The sequence below is a fragment of the Capra hircus genome, chromosome 2 (assembly GCF_001704415.2).
Source record: "Capra hircus breed San Clemente chromosome 2, ASM170441v1, whole genome shotgun sequence".
Lineage (NCBI taxonomy): Eukaryota > Metazoa > Chordata > Mammalia > Artiodactyla > Bovidae > Capra > Capra hircus.
Window position 1 is genome coordinate 88,542,472 of NC_030809.1, and position 14,332 is coordinate 88,556,803.

The following is a 14,332-nucleotide window of genomic DNA, read 5'->3' on the forward strand; positions in this document are numbered from 1 at the left end:
TTGCATATATGATTTTTTTTTAATTTTTATTTTTACTTTATTTTACTTTACAATACTGTATTGGTTTTGCCATACATTGACATGAATCCACCACGGGTGTACATGCGTTCCCAAACATGAACCCCCCTCCCACCTCCCTCCCCATAACATCTCTCTGGGTCATCACCGTGCACCAGCCCCAAGCATGCTGTATCCTGCGTCGGACATAGACTGGTGATTCGATTCTTACATGATAGTATACATGTTACAATGCCATTCTCCCAAATCATCCCACCCTCTCCCTCTCCCTCTGAGTCCAAAAGTCCGTTATACACATCTGTGTCTTTTTTGCTGTCTACATTTTGCATATATGATTTAAAATCCATTATTCTATTCTCCCAATCAGAAACTGAACCCATTTTTGATGAGGACCCTCAGACCCAAATAGCTTAAATAATTAGGTAAAGGCCACATAAGTGATAAATGGTATGTTGAACCCAATCATTTATTTATTTCCCAAGTCAAGGAGACTGATTTAGCAAAAGAATCTATGCCAACCAGGCACAATGCTGTAGTCCCAGGACTTCACTGTTTAGTGAAGGAGGCAGATTTAGAAACAAATAATTAAAATGTTAAATTTGCAGTGACAGGAATGAAGTGAAGTGAAGTGAAGTGAATTCACTCAGTTGTGTCCGACTCTTTGCGACCCCATGGACTGTAGCCTACCAGGCTCCTCAGTCCATGGGATTTTCCAGGCAAGAATACTGGAGCGGGTTGCCATTTCCTTCTCCAGGGGATCTTCCTGACCCAGGGATCAAACCCAGGTCTCCCACATTGTAGGCAGATGCTTTACCATCTGAGCTACAGACCTGGGTTCAATCCATGAGTTGGGAGGATCAGTGACAGGAATAAGTGTAGTATATTTTGGGATCATGGGGAACTCAGGTAACAGAAGATGTCCTAGAGGAGATGATATCTCAGCCAGGCCTTACACTCTATACACACTACATAGATATTAGCCAGACACAGGAAACAAGGACAAGATGGGATGGGTTGGAATAGTGTTTAGATGAGGTCGGCAGTTAGATCTGGGGGAGAGGAAATTGTAAGAGATGGAACCAAACGTATAAGCAGGAGCCAGACCATAAAGGGCCTAGTAAGGCCTCAGAGGTCTTTACATTATTGGAAGTGCCTAAGGGGACAGATGGTTGAATTTTTCACTTTAGCTATGGCTGTATGGAGGATATATTTTAGGGGAACAGTATTGGAGACAAGGACATCCATTTAGAAGGCCATGTCAGGGGACAAGAGAGGAGGAAGACTCAAACCAGCAGGGGACCCATGAGAACAGAGGAGAAAGAATGTGGTCAAGAAATATTTAGGAGATAAAATTGACAGAACATCATGGTGATTGGTTGGAATATGAAGGAGAACAGGTAATCAAGGACAACTCTCAGGTGCCTTAGTGGGTAGTGGAAGCACTGAGATGGGGCATACAGGAGAAAACTGTCAAGTGCAACGTGAGGTTCCTGTGATTCCACAGACACAAGTCTGAAACTGGGAAGAAATGGTATTTGACTATGAAAAATGACTTCAGTCACACGGAGAGAGGTACTTTGACCAATTTGAACAATGGACTAAAGAGTGACTTCTGGGGGCATTTGAACATTTACTGGAGATAATGAAAGAGATGGAAATAATGATCAGAAAGAAGGAGGAAAACCAGAGGGTAGGGAAGTAGAGTGTTAAAAGCCAAAGACCAAGAATTTCTGGGATAATATAATGAAAAACAGAGGTCCAGTAAGAGAAGATCTGAAACACCTCCACTTGGACTGGGCAGTTTGGAGGCCATTGGTGACCCCAGTGAAAACAGTTTCTGGTAGAATGGCACATATGAAAATAAAATGGCCATGGATTGAAGAGTAAATAAAAAGGAACAGAGAGAGTTGGTATCTGCTATTTACTCTCCTTTCTACCCTTTATGTGAAAAGTTCCCAAAGAATAACTGGAAAGAAATTTGAGCTAACAAGTATCTGGCTAGTTTTATAGACAAGGAGAAAGAAACTAAAAAAGGAAGGTGGCACTGGAACAAGGTGGCTGAAACTTTGGGTTTTGGCCTGAATTCAAATGTTTCCATCATTACCTAGCTATGTGTACCCTTGAGTATGTTGTTTAACCTCTCTGAGTCTAAATACTTCATTTCTAAAGTGGGATATTAATACCAACCTCCTAGAATTGTTATAATATAAAGAGAGCCTTAGCACAGTTCTTAGCACATAGTATTTAGTAAACCATTATTTTTCTTATAAAGATATAGGTGAAATAAAATAATTACATATTTTTACCATTTGAAACATTCTGTCACCATATTAGATGTTTCGAGCATTGTATAGTCATGTAACCCTCAATATGCTATAATCACACTATACTATAAATATCTTTAAAGTGATTTGCTTAACTGCTGCTGCTGCTGCTGCTAAGTTACTTCAGTCGTGTCCGACTCTGTGCGACCCCATAGACGGCAGCCGAACTGCCTAATCACAAAGGAAATATTTACATATTTATTGAAGAATTACTTAGGGTCATTTTGTACTTAAAAGTGGAAATAGCTTCATTAAAGAAAAAAAAATTTGTGTGACTTTTAGATATGTTACAATTTTTTTTTAAGTCAGGATCAAATCTTCTGTCTATATGTACATATATATGTATTCAGTAACCTTATTTTTGTGAATCTGGAAAGTGATAAAGTGATAACGTAAACATAAAAGTAAACATAAAATGTAAACACTTTAAAACCAAGAAATGGCACTTGTATTAAATTTTCTTTATTTTTTAAAATTGAAATTAGTTGATTTATGGTATTATGTTACTTCAGGTGTACAACATAGTGATGCAGTGTTTTTATAGATTAAACTTTGTTTAAAGTTATTATAAAATACTGATTATACTTCCTGTGCTATAGATTATATCCTTGTATCTTATTTTATACCTAATAGTATGTACTTCTTAATCCTGTTCCCCTATCTTGCCCCTCACCCCACCCCTTCCCTACTGTTAACCACTGTTTGTTCTATGTATCTGTGAGTCTGTTTCTGGTTTGTTATGTTCATTTTTTGTTTTTTAGATTCTGCATGTGAGTGAAAACATACAATATTTTTATTTCACTGACTTACTTCACTAAGCGCAATACCTCCCACATCCATCCATGTTGTTGCAAATGGCAGTTTCATTCCTTTTTATGGCTGTGTAGTAGTCGCATTGTGTGTGTGTGTATATATGTATATATACATAGTGGTGTATATATATACACATACCACTTTATCCTTTCATCTATTGGTAGACACACTTAGGTTGCTTCCATATCTTGGCTATTGTAAATAATGCTGCTGTGAACATGGGGGTACATGTATCTTTTTGAATTAGTGTTTTCACTTGAGTTAGTTCTCCTCCCTCCAGTTGTGGGCAGGGATATGCACACTGGCAATGACTGCCTCTGCCCTAGTCAGAGGGTCTGTGCATCTCTGTTCCCTCTAAGTGTATGCGCTCTTGTTGGCAGTGGCAGCCTTTACTATAGTGGAGGGCGGTGCCAGAGCAAGAAGAGCTGGAGCAGGGCCCCAGTGCAGGCCAGGGAGTGTGCTGGCAAGCCAGCCAGAATACCAGGCTATTTCTAGTCTGCTGCCTCTCCACTGTGCTGGAGCAGGGAGGCAGGTGGGGTTGGGGGTGGGAGTACGCAAGTCTGTGCACGTGCATGCACACTTCAAAAGCAGAGTCTTGGTTTCTGACAGCCCTCCAGTAAGCCCTACCTGATTTCAAACCAGCTAAGGGGCTCATCTTCCCAGAGTTGGACCCCAGGGCTGGGGTGCCTGAAAGGTGTGTTGAACTCCATGCTCCCCAGGGAAGATCTCCAAGCCTGCGATCCTGCCTTCCTCTTCTGTGTGTGGCTCCCAATAGCTTTTCCTCCCTTCCTACCAGGCTCTATGTGGACAGTTTTAGTTGTAGAAAAGTCATTATGCCAGTCTCCACGTCATTTTCAGTGAGAGCTACTCAACATGCAGTTGTATTTTTGGTGTATTCATTGGGGGTGGAGGTAGGGAGTAAGCTCAGTGTCCTCGTATACTACCATCTTGATCTCTCATGTGTTAAATTTTTTTAAATCTGCATACTTTCCCTACGGATTAGGTTTTAGAGTCCAAGATTCTTGACATTTAGGTCTGATCCAAGTTTGTTCTGGTCTACATGAAGTGAGTTTCTTAAATTCTGAACTGAAAGTCCAGAGTAATGTGCAATTCTCACTTCTCTCTTTATTTCTAGTACTATTCACAGATGTGTACCTGGCTTTTTTTTTTAATTAATAAAGATAAGGATAATGTGTGAAAATATAGGCAATGAACATGAGAAGTGGCAATTAGCTCCACTAATAACTCGAAATGTGATTATATGAACATCTATTGCTTAATCAAGTAGCTTTTAGAGTATCCGTTAGTAAAAATGTTTATTATTAAATGTCAGTGCGGACGAGAAAATAGTAGAAGAGACTCCACAAGGAGGGCCTCTGGACTAGAAGATTGAATTTTGACTAATTATTCATTTCATGGACTCATGGAACTTTTTCTTCCTCTTTTAAGCTCATTCTTTCCTGACTTGACCAGCTAGTATGAATATGGTATGCAGATTTGACATCTAGAAAGTCTCTCTATACCTCTTGATTCCCATGATGTATTCATGTAATTTCATGCCCCATATCTCCGTATTTATTCTCTCTTCCAAAAGTAGTCATTTCACCCTCTAATAACTACTTAAGTTTGTTAAAGGAAAAACATACTGATTACCTTAAACTAATACAAGGAGTTTATAAACATTTTAAATATCTTGTTGAAGAATGAACTCACAAACTCCTAAAATTTTGTCTATTCATTCAACAAATAATGTTGAATTATTTTTATACTTTAATGGTGATTTTGTTGAAATTTTTCATATTAAAGAACAAAACTTTTATGACTCTATTACTTTTGAAGATTATTTACAGTTAAATATCATCTTCTTTGTCATAAAATTATAATTGGTTTCGCCAGTTTTCCCTAAAAAATCAAGTGTGACATACAAACAGCTGTTGTAATAGCTACTTCATTGAGTTGTTATAAGGATTAAATGAAATAATATATTGCTGTTGCTATTGCTAAGTCACTTTAGTCGTGTCCAACTCTGTGCGACCCCATAGATGGCAGCCTTCCAGGCTCCTCCATCCATGGGATTTTCCAGGCAAGAGTAATGGAGTGGGGTGCCATTGAAGTAATATATATAAAGATTTAATTCAATTCTTAGCATATATAAAAAAGTGAAAGTGTTAGTTGCTCAGTCGTGTGCAACTCTTTATAATCCCGTGGACTGTAGCCTCTGTCCATGGATTTCCCAGGCAAGAATACTGGAGTGGATTGCCATTCCCTTCTCCAGGGGATCTTCCCACCCAGGGATCGAACCCAGGTCTCCCACATTGCAGGCAGATTCTTTACCATCCAAGCCATCAGGGAAGCCTTAAAATATTCAATAAATACTAGCTATTTTTGTTATTAAAGACAAGAGAACCCAGATTCTCTGATGGTTTTTCACTGAAATATTTTCCTTTTTTTTTTTAGACATTTAGACATTTATGTAGTTAATCTTAAACCCATAAGATAGTATAATAAAAATGCATAACAAGTATCTTTTAAAACTTATCTTCATACTTTTATACAAATACAAAAGAAATAGTAAAGATAAAGCTATTTAACACATTGCACAAAGTGTAATATTGTCAGATAGCTGGGTAGTATGTGATACTGTAAAGACCTTTGCTAAACAATCCACAAAAGGGGCCTCAACCCAGCCCAACTCTAGCTCAGCTTAAATAGCCCTACAGAGTCCTGGGATTGCATTCCTCCCCAGAATTGTGCTTAGCAAACTCCTCGGTGGGAAAACAACTCAGCCTGACCCCATGAGATGACCAGGGCCCTGTAAAACTGGAATAAGTAGGTGAATAAAAGATAGCATGTGAATAGATATCAACTGGGACATACTTAAAAATAGCAATAAAAGGAAAGAGATAAGTTGTAGAATGGTACTTATACCAGGACACATTTGATATATATATTTAAAAAAACACATAAAAGACAATACTAGGTACTGTTCATGGATATATCATATAAGATATTAAAACACACCATAGGAATACACAGCTTCCCTTGTGGCTCAGATGGTAAAGAATCTGCCTGCAATGCAGATCCCTGGGATGGGAAGCTCCCCTGGAGAAAAGAAAGGCTACCCACTCCAGTATTCTTGCCTAGAGAATTCCATGGACAGAGGAGCCTGGTGGTCTGCAGTCCATAGGATCGCAGAGTCGGACACAACTGAGCGATTTCATTTTGTTTATAGGAATACACAACACAGTTGCCTTTGGGGAGGAGGGTGGGAGAGAATGAGACTAGGAATTGATATCAAATGGGAACTGTAGTTTAAATTTTTAATGAATTAAAAGAAATATGTAATTTATTAGCAGTTTATTTTTGGAAATAGGTTTGATAGGGGTTGATAACTTATTCTATGCACTTTTCTGCATTGTTTACATTTTTAAAGTAAATGGGAAGAATATAAAAGCTGTAGGCTAGCTTTCAGGCCAACAAAAGGTAAGGTTGATGCTGCATTGCTCTTATATTATAGTTCAGTTACAATCTTTTCTTTCAGTTAAACTTACTTAAGTGCCTATAAGTTTCCCAGAACATAGAGCCGTTGTTTTAGCATTGGACACATTTTTATTTAGACACCATATGGAGCATCCACAATGTATATACCTAGCAGTATACTACTCACGATTGTATATAGAAACTAAATGCGTGAATTGTCCAGTCCCATTGTATGAGGGTAAAACTTGGTGAGGACTGTGGTAAACCAAAAGGCCTCATCTAGAAGCATTCCACTAAAGTTCAAATATGTTTTTAAACACAATGTGAGCCAAACTAAATGGGACTGTGAGCCAAATTCTTCTACAACTGCAAATTTCCAATCTCCATGTAAATGCTGGGCTAGGACTTAACTCTTGGAAAGCCATTTACCTCTACACCTTTTCTAGTAATCATCAGGATGAGATAAATGAAATGAATCACTGTAGTACTCAGAATAATTGGGTAATTCTTTGTATGCATCAAGAAAGAAAAGTTAGACTGGACATAATTCCTAGAGGTAGATAGTGTGGATTTGCCTTGTTTTAGTAGTTAGTTCAGTAGCTTCCTAGTTAAACGTTTCAGTCATGGCAGATGCTCCATGTGTTAAATACCTGTAGTGGTATGCTGAAAGTGAAGTTGCTCAGTCACGTCGGACTCTTTGCAACCCCATGGACTGTAGCCTACCAGACTCCTCTGTCCATGGACTTTTCCAGGCAAGAGTACTGGAATGGGCTGCCATTTCCTTGTCCAGGGTATCTTCCCAAGCCAGGGATCAAACCTTGGTCTCCTGCATTGCAGACAGACACTTTACCGTCTGAGCCACCAGGGAAGCCTAGTATGCTGAGTAGAGAGAAAAGGTCAGACAAGTGGTAGACATTCTGAGACCATCATTTTTTATCTTCTCAAATAGTTTTGTCATTTTGGTTTTGGGGAGGCGGGGGCAGGGAAATGCAGCAGAGCCTCAGGTGTGGTAAGTTAAGCTGTTTCCCACCTGTAATGAAAGTGCACCAGGATTTCAGCCTTCGTTTGCTGAACTGCTGAAGCCAGGATGCTCCAGAGAGGGCAGAGGGAGCTCCCTAGTGGCCAGAGCCTGCAGTTCAGAGCCCTTCCTCCAGACACAGCCTGAGAAAGACAAGCCAGAACAAAAGGCAGTGCGGAGCAGGCTGAAATCTAAGAGCACAAGCTCCGTCTATGAAAATAGAGACCCGTTGCCCAGCTTCCTTGCAAAATCATCAGACGGTTGAAGAAACATGTGGAAGGGGAAAGAATCCACTTTCCCTAATCATCTGTTCAATTTTTTTTCCCTGTAGTTTTATGACCTTATCATTGATTGGTGTTCAGTCATGAGAATCCCAGAGTGTTTTGTCATCAGAATTGTCCAAATGTGAATATAAATTGACTTTCTCTCATGGAATTGGTACTTCTGTTTTCTGATTAGGGAATTAAATTGAGATTTTTGTTTCTTTAATTTTTTAATCTGCTGTGTTGTTTTCATTAATTCCAGAAGTGGAAAGCTAAATAACCATTTAGAAGCTGCTATTCATGAGGCCATGAGTGAACTGGACAAAATGTCTGGGACTGTAAGTTAATTTATTTTTCCATTATACTATGTTTCTTTGAAAATAAATTGTATTATACTTTTTGGTAAAGTCTCTTAAATATTGTCAGGCAACTCACGTAGCAATACTAAATTACTGGGCTCAAAAAGACAGGTATCAGAAAAAATTAAAAATAACTTAAGAAAAAAAAAACCTAGTAGTATTAACTATGTATTTTTTCTGAGGTAAGTAACTTTTTTCCTCACATAAAATACTTTTTAAAAGTGCACAGCAAAACATTGAAGTTAAAATCATAGCTTTTGCGTTTGACTCTGAGAATAGCAGTGATTATTAGTGTTGCCATATGTATTCAATAATATAAATCTTACTCTACCATAGAACAAAAAGGGAAATTGAACATAGAGTCAAGATCAAGGGTATATAGTCATTTCATTTCCTTTCTGCTATTACCTAAAAAAATTTAAATATTTGGCCCCAAATCCTGTTGTTAAATTATTGATGTTTAACACTATAACCTCTGGTTTTAAAGTGTCTGCTTTTTCTTTACATTTTTATTGAATGTTGCATGTAATGGTGTTGAATGTGAGTTTAATCATCATTCTCTAATTTACATATTGGCTAACATAAACACTCAAACTATAATTTTGATAATTTCTAAAAAATGTGAATTATCCAAAGCTACTCAGCAATGAAAGGGTGATTTCTTTTAGTTGTTACTGTGTTAATAAGGTTATCTGAATCCTAACAAGCCATCAAATGGCTACTGAATGGCATATATAGGTTTTTACACATTCATAGTCTATTGAGATTGGTACAAGATTTTGTGATCCAAACATCACTTCAAAGAGGGGTAAACTGAGGCCCTGAAATGTTTAATTTCCTGATAGAATTATAGGGAAAGTCTGGAGCAGAGACTTTCTGTGTGTGTGCATTACTCACTCAGTTGTGTCCCTCTTTGCAACCCCATGGACTATAACCCACCAGGCTCCTCTGTTCTTGGAATTCTCCAGGCAAGATACTGGAGTAGATTGCCATTCCCTTCTCCAGCGGATCTTCCCAACCCAGGGATCAAACCCAGGTCTCCTGCATTGCAGGCAGATTCTTCACCGGCTGAGCCACCAGGGAAGCCCCTGAAACACCTTCTAGGGCTGGGCAAATAGTATCATTAAATACAGGGAATCAGGTTTGAGTGAAACAGTGATTTTAGTGGATTAAGAAATGCCAACCAAGATGCCCTGGTCAAGGTAGACTACATACCAATTCTCAGTCTTAGAGGCTTAATGCCTTAAAAAGACTGTTCCTCACTTAGGTCTCATTCTGGTTGAGGAAGTTTTGCTTCACACAGTCGTTCAGGGTCTCAGATTCTTTCTATATCTAGTGTCCCCCATTCCCTAGGGTCTCAGAGTGCTCCATCACATCCTTAGCATCCAGCCCAGCAGCGGGAGAGAAGCCATATACCCAGAGGATGGCAGGATAAGGTTTTATGGGCCAGACCGGGAAGTTCATCTGTTCTGTTGACTTTCCACTAGTTTGACCCAGTCATGTGGCCTTCTTAATTCAAGGGGACTGGTAAAGTATTGTACACCATGCCTGCTCAGGAAGAAGAGAAATGTGTTTGGCAGGCATCTCGCTAATCTCTCTCTCAAGATCTTTGGCCTTTGTGGCCAGCAAGCAGTCAGGAGTGATGGGGGCTGTGGCAACCTGAGGGCTGTGTTCCCTCTAGAAGGAGCTTTTGCTTCCATGCTGCAGCAAACTTGAGCCATGTGGGGAACTGTGCCAGTATTGCAAGATCTTCCCATTTTTTCATGAAACACTGCAAGTCTGAAAGTAAAATTTCTCATTCTTTAGTGTTGCCAGCTATTTTTAAAATATTAAAACACCATAGGGCTAAACACAATCCCTTTCTAGGCTGCATTTGGTCCACAGGTTACTAATTTGCAACTTTGAATAAAGGCTTCTTCCCTCAATTTATAAAAGATTTCAATAGACTTTATCAGAGACTAGTGGTTTTAAAGAACGTATATGGAGCATTTATAAGGATAAGGCACTGTGAGAAACTCCTTGGTGTTATTTTTTAAGTGTAATACTTTAAAAAGTTTTCTTGGGATTTCCCTACCAGTCCAGAGGTTAAGACTTTGCCTTTCAATGGAGGGGAGTGTGGGTCTGATTCTTTGTCAGGGAGTGAAGATCCCACATGCATCACAGCCAAAGAATGAAAACATAAAACAAAAGCAATATTGTAACAAATTCAATAAACATTTTAAAAATGGTCCACATTTTTAAAAATCTTTAAAAAATAGTTTTCTGTATTTGATTCTGAATAGCAGTGGTCTTTACAACATGCAGTTGAGCCAACTTGAGCCAACACAGTCAGAGTTGACTGTGCCCATCTCTTCCTAAGCCTGAGTTCTGTGACATCACATTGGTAGCTTGAAATTGGCCATGGTAAAAACATCTGTACGACAGAGATTGGCATACACTACAATGGGCTTATGTTCCTCCACGGGGAACTGGTTATTAAGCGTGTACTATACCACTGCCTCGGAGAAGGCAATGGCACCCCACTCCAGTACTCTTGCCTGGAAAATCCCATGGATGGAGGAGCCTGGAAGGCTGCAATCCATGGGGTTGCTGAGGGTCAGAGGACTGAGTGGCTTCACTTTCACTTTTCAGTTTCATGCATTGGAGAAGGAAATGGCAACCCACTCCAGTGTTCTTGCCTGGAGAATCCCAGGGATGGGGGAGCCTGGTGGGCTGCCGTCTGTGGGGTCGCGCAGAGTCGGACATGACTGAAGTGACTTAGCATACCACTGCCTTGGGCACATCCTGCCTCTCCTGGATCTTACCTTGTCCCCTTCCATCAGTACCACAACAGCCGAAATACAATGTGGGACACCTGACCACCTCCCTAGCACCTGTCTTCTGCCCCTAAAACCAGACCTGCTGTCTAATACCTGGGAATCAAATTCTGCTATTTGTCCACCTCTGTTCAATCTGATATACAGCCCTAAATGCTACTAGCTTACCTGAAGTGAAGTGAAGTCGCTCAGTCGTGTCCGACTCTTTGCGACCCACCCCACTGTTAGTGTATAAAGATGAGTTGTATGCATTGCTCTTCTCAGACTACACAAGCTTAGATTTGCCGACAGATGGTAGTGGTATTCTGTTTTCCATCCTTCTTCTTCTCATAAGTAAACCTCCTTGGGCTGAGCTGTGTGCATGTTCTTATCCTTTTTGACCCTTCCAGTAGTTATAAAATAAGTTCAGTGATGAAATAAAGAAGAAAATGTTTAGTATATATTTATCGACTTTTCCAGAACCCCAGTGAAGTTAGTGATCCAGGGATCTCTGATGCGAAAGTCTTATTTTCATCTTCAGTGGACAGCAGGGGTAGCAACTGCACATCCCCTCTCCCACTTTGATTTTTTTCCAGTTCCTCTTCTGTATTCCTCTGTTGGGAGATCCACAGAGCGTTGCTCTGCTTGTCAGTTTCCAAGATTCCTTATCCTCTGTAGTGACTGTAGGCACACTGAGATCTGAGTCTTGTAAAAGTGTTAAATGCCTCAAGATAGCCGTGATTGAAAATGAAAGCCAGAGTCTGCTGCCTACCCTGTTTCTTTGTCAGAAATCCTATGATGTTTGTGATTTCAATCTCTGTTGTTGTTGTTTTTTCCCTGCCTCTTTATTTCCAGGTTCACCAAATCCCACAGGGAGACAGACAGATGAGACCCCCCAAACCCAAGAGGAGGAAGATCTCCAGATAACAGGGACTACTCCACCAATGCGCAGTGTTTATTAAAGGAATGTGCACAGATATGTCTGTAGATAAGTATTGATATAGCCACTGTTATATCAATATTTATTCTATGGCAGATAGTTACCACCACCACAGGGTGCTAAAAGAAACAGTGATACAGTATTTTTTGATCAGGAAGGATAAAGAATGCTGGAAAACCAATCAGAATCCCTGAATGATGAGAGTGGTAAATGGTCAAGAGATTACTGAGAAACTCTTTTTCTATAATACTAAAATTGTGATTATAAGAAATAGTCCAAATGTTTCTGAAGAATTTTCAATGTTGTATATAGAAAATACAGAATTTCATGGTGACATCAGAAATGTAAATATTGTACAATATTGTCATGTACAAGCGTACCTAATGCACACTTTATCTTTTATTGTAAAAAGAAATAGTGTACAAAATTCTTTGGTTTCTATGGAGTACACCTACCAGAGACTACAAGTGTAAAGTGATAAATAAAAATACAACCTAAATGCTTTTCTATGATAATGTAAAAGATGCTGTTTTTGTATTTAACAGCAGAGAAAAGGCATGATGATGTATTACCTGAATTATGACATACACTGCACACCACCGAGTGTCCATTTATATTGTCTGTTTGGAATGAACCTTGCCTGGAAGCACTGGACTTGATTTTGGGTGTCTAGGAAATTGAAACCTTGCAGATTTCTAAAGGGACGAGGGCTCACAGATCTAAATTAAGAATTCAGAAACTGCAACCATTTGTTGCATATTTTTTTTACCTAAGTTTTAAAGTAGAATAGGTTTTATAAAAAAATCTTAGATGGGATATTTTACTCAGTCATTTCTGTAGTTAACATTTGATAGCCACCTGTTAAACTAGAAGACTTATGCTGCACCACCATGGACGCTCAGAGTTGAGGTTTTTTTGCAAACAGTACCTGACAAGATAAAACTTTCTGTTTCCATACCTGGAGACAAACCCCCACTTTGAAACCTTTATCAGAGGTAAGGTTGATTATAATTCAGTTTTTCTGTAGTAGCAAAAGTAAATGCAAATCATCAAACCAAGTTTCATATCCATTCATCAGTATTACTTATACCAGAAGTTAAGGTGGCTTACAAAATTATTAGTAATGGTAATTTTTTATCAGTATTATGTAACATATCAGATTTATTTTATTTAAAGAATTATTTATACCATTAACAGATTCTTATATATATTAATGTGGCTGAAATGTGCAGGTTGAATCTATTAACCAAATTATTTATATTATATTAAGTAAGTAAAAAAATGTGAAACAAATGTAGAGAGAAAATACTACATTGCAAGTATACAAAACCTAAAACTGTGAGCCATTGTAAAGTACAAGGTTATTAATAAGAAATGTAGCACAACATAATTTTCTGTCTTTTTTCACATTTTCTTCTTTTTTTTTTGTGTGTGGTGGCGGTGTAACCCTATCTCCCAGGCAATGGAGCCAAGTTTCAGGCCCCCCTGCCTGAAATTGATTGGATTGGATTCAACTGATGGATTGTCAAAGGAAGGGATTCCTTATCCTTTTGTTCTGGTATAGAACCACCAGCCCCACCTCCAAACCCTTAACCCCCTGGAGAGGACTGCCTCTTCCCCTAGCCTGGGGCTCATTCAACTGCCTAATGCTCCAGCCACTGGGAGGCCCTCCAGTGGCAGACTCTGAATCCCTGATGTCCACCACCTCCCTCTTCTCTTCTCTCATCCACCCCTGCAACTCCTCCATCCCATGATGTAGCAGAGTTCCAGTCACTCAGGAAAAAGGAGACCAAGGTCACTCCTCCATTTGATTTCTCGGGGCCACAGCACAGAGCACTCCACGAGGCTCACTTTTGATAGCAACAGCTCTTAGTTCTTCCCCAGGTCTCCTGTGTCTCTCTGTCCTTTCCATTTCCACCCTCACTCCTACCTCCCAAGCCTGACAGAATGCAGCTGGCTACACTGGGCTTCATGGCCCGGAGGCAGGAACCCTTCCTTCTAGGGGTAGGTTGAGTTGTCTTTGATGTAATAGTGGGATTGCCTGCCTGGTCTTTCCCACAGTCCCCTGAAGTCATCTTCTGTGTACTTTAGTTGACATATTTTTGTTATAAGTTGATGTGTTTGGTATGTTTAAACCATTAATGTCCCTTTTTTTTTTTTTTTTTTTTGCACCAACCTGCTTTTTTCTTATTTGTCTACACAGGTGTTTTTATTTACAGACTCAGAGCATATGCTTGTGTGTGTATTGGGTATGTCTACGTATATGTGGATGTTCGTGTGTGTTGACGTGTGGAAGGTTTTTTAGCCTTTAGTTTTTTCTCT

General features: G+C 39.4%; 1 protein-coding gene across 2 annotated transcripts in view; it reads left to right on the forward strand.

The window, feature by feature from the left end:
• The window catches only part of MBD5 (methyl-CpG binding domain protein 5), a 149,434-nt gene extending 136,037 nt beyond the window's left edge, over positions 1–13,397 (forward strand). For both annotated transcript variants that reach the window (XM_013969841.2, XM_018062636.1), the window contains 2 exons: positions 8,179–8,254; positions 11,926–13,397. In XM_013969841.2, coding sequence (XP_013825295.2) covers positions 8,179–8,254; positions 11,926–11,997 — 148 coding nt within the window. In that variant the 3' untranslated portion in view covers positions 11,998–13,397. The remainder of the gene's footprint in view (positions 1–8,178; positions 8,255–11,925) is intronic.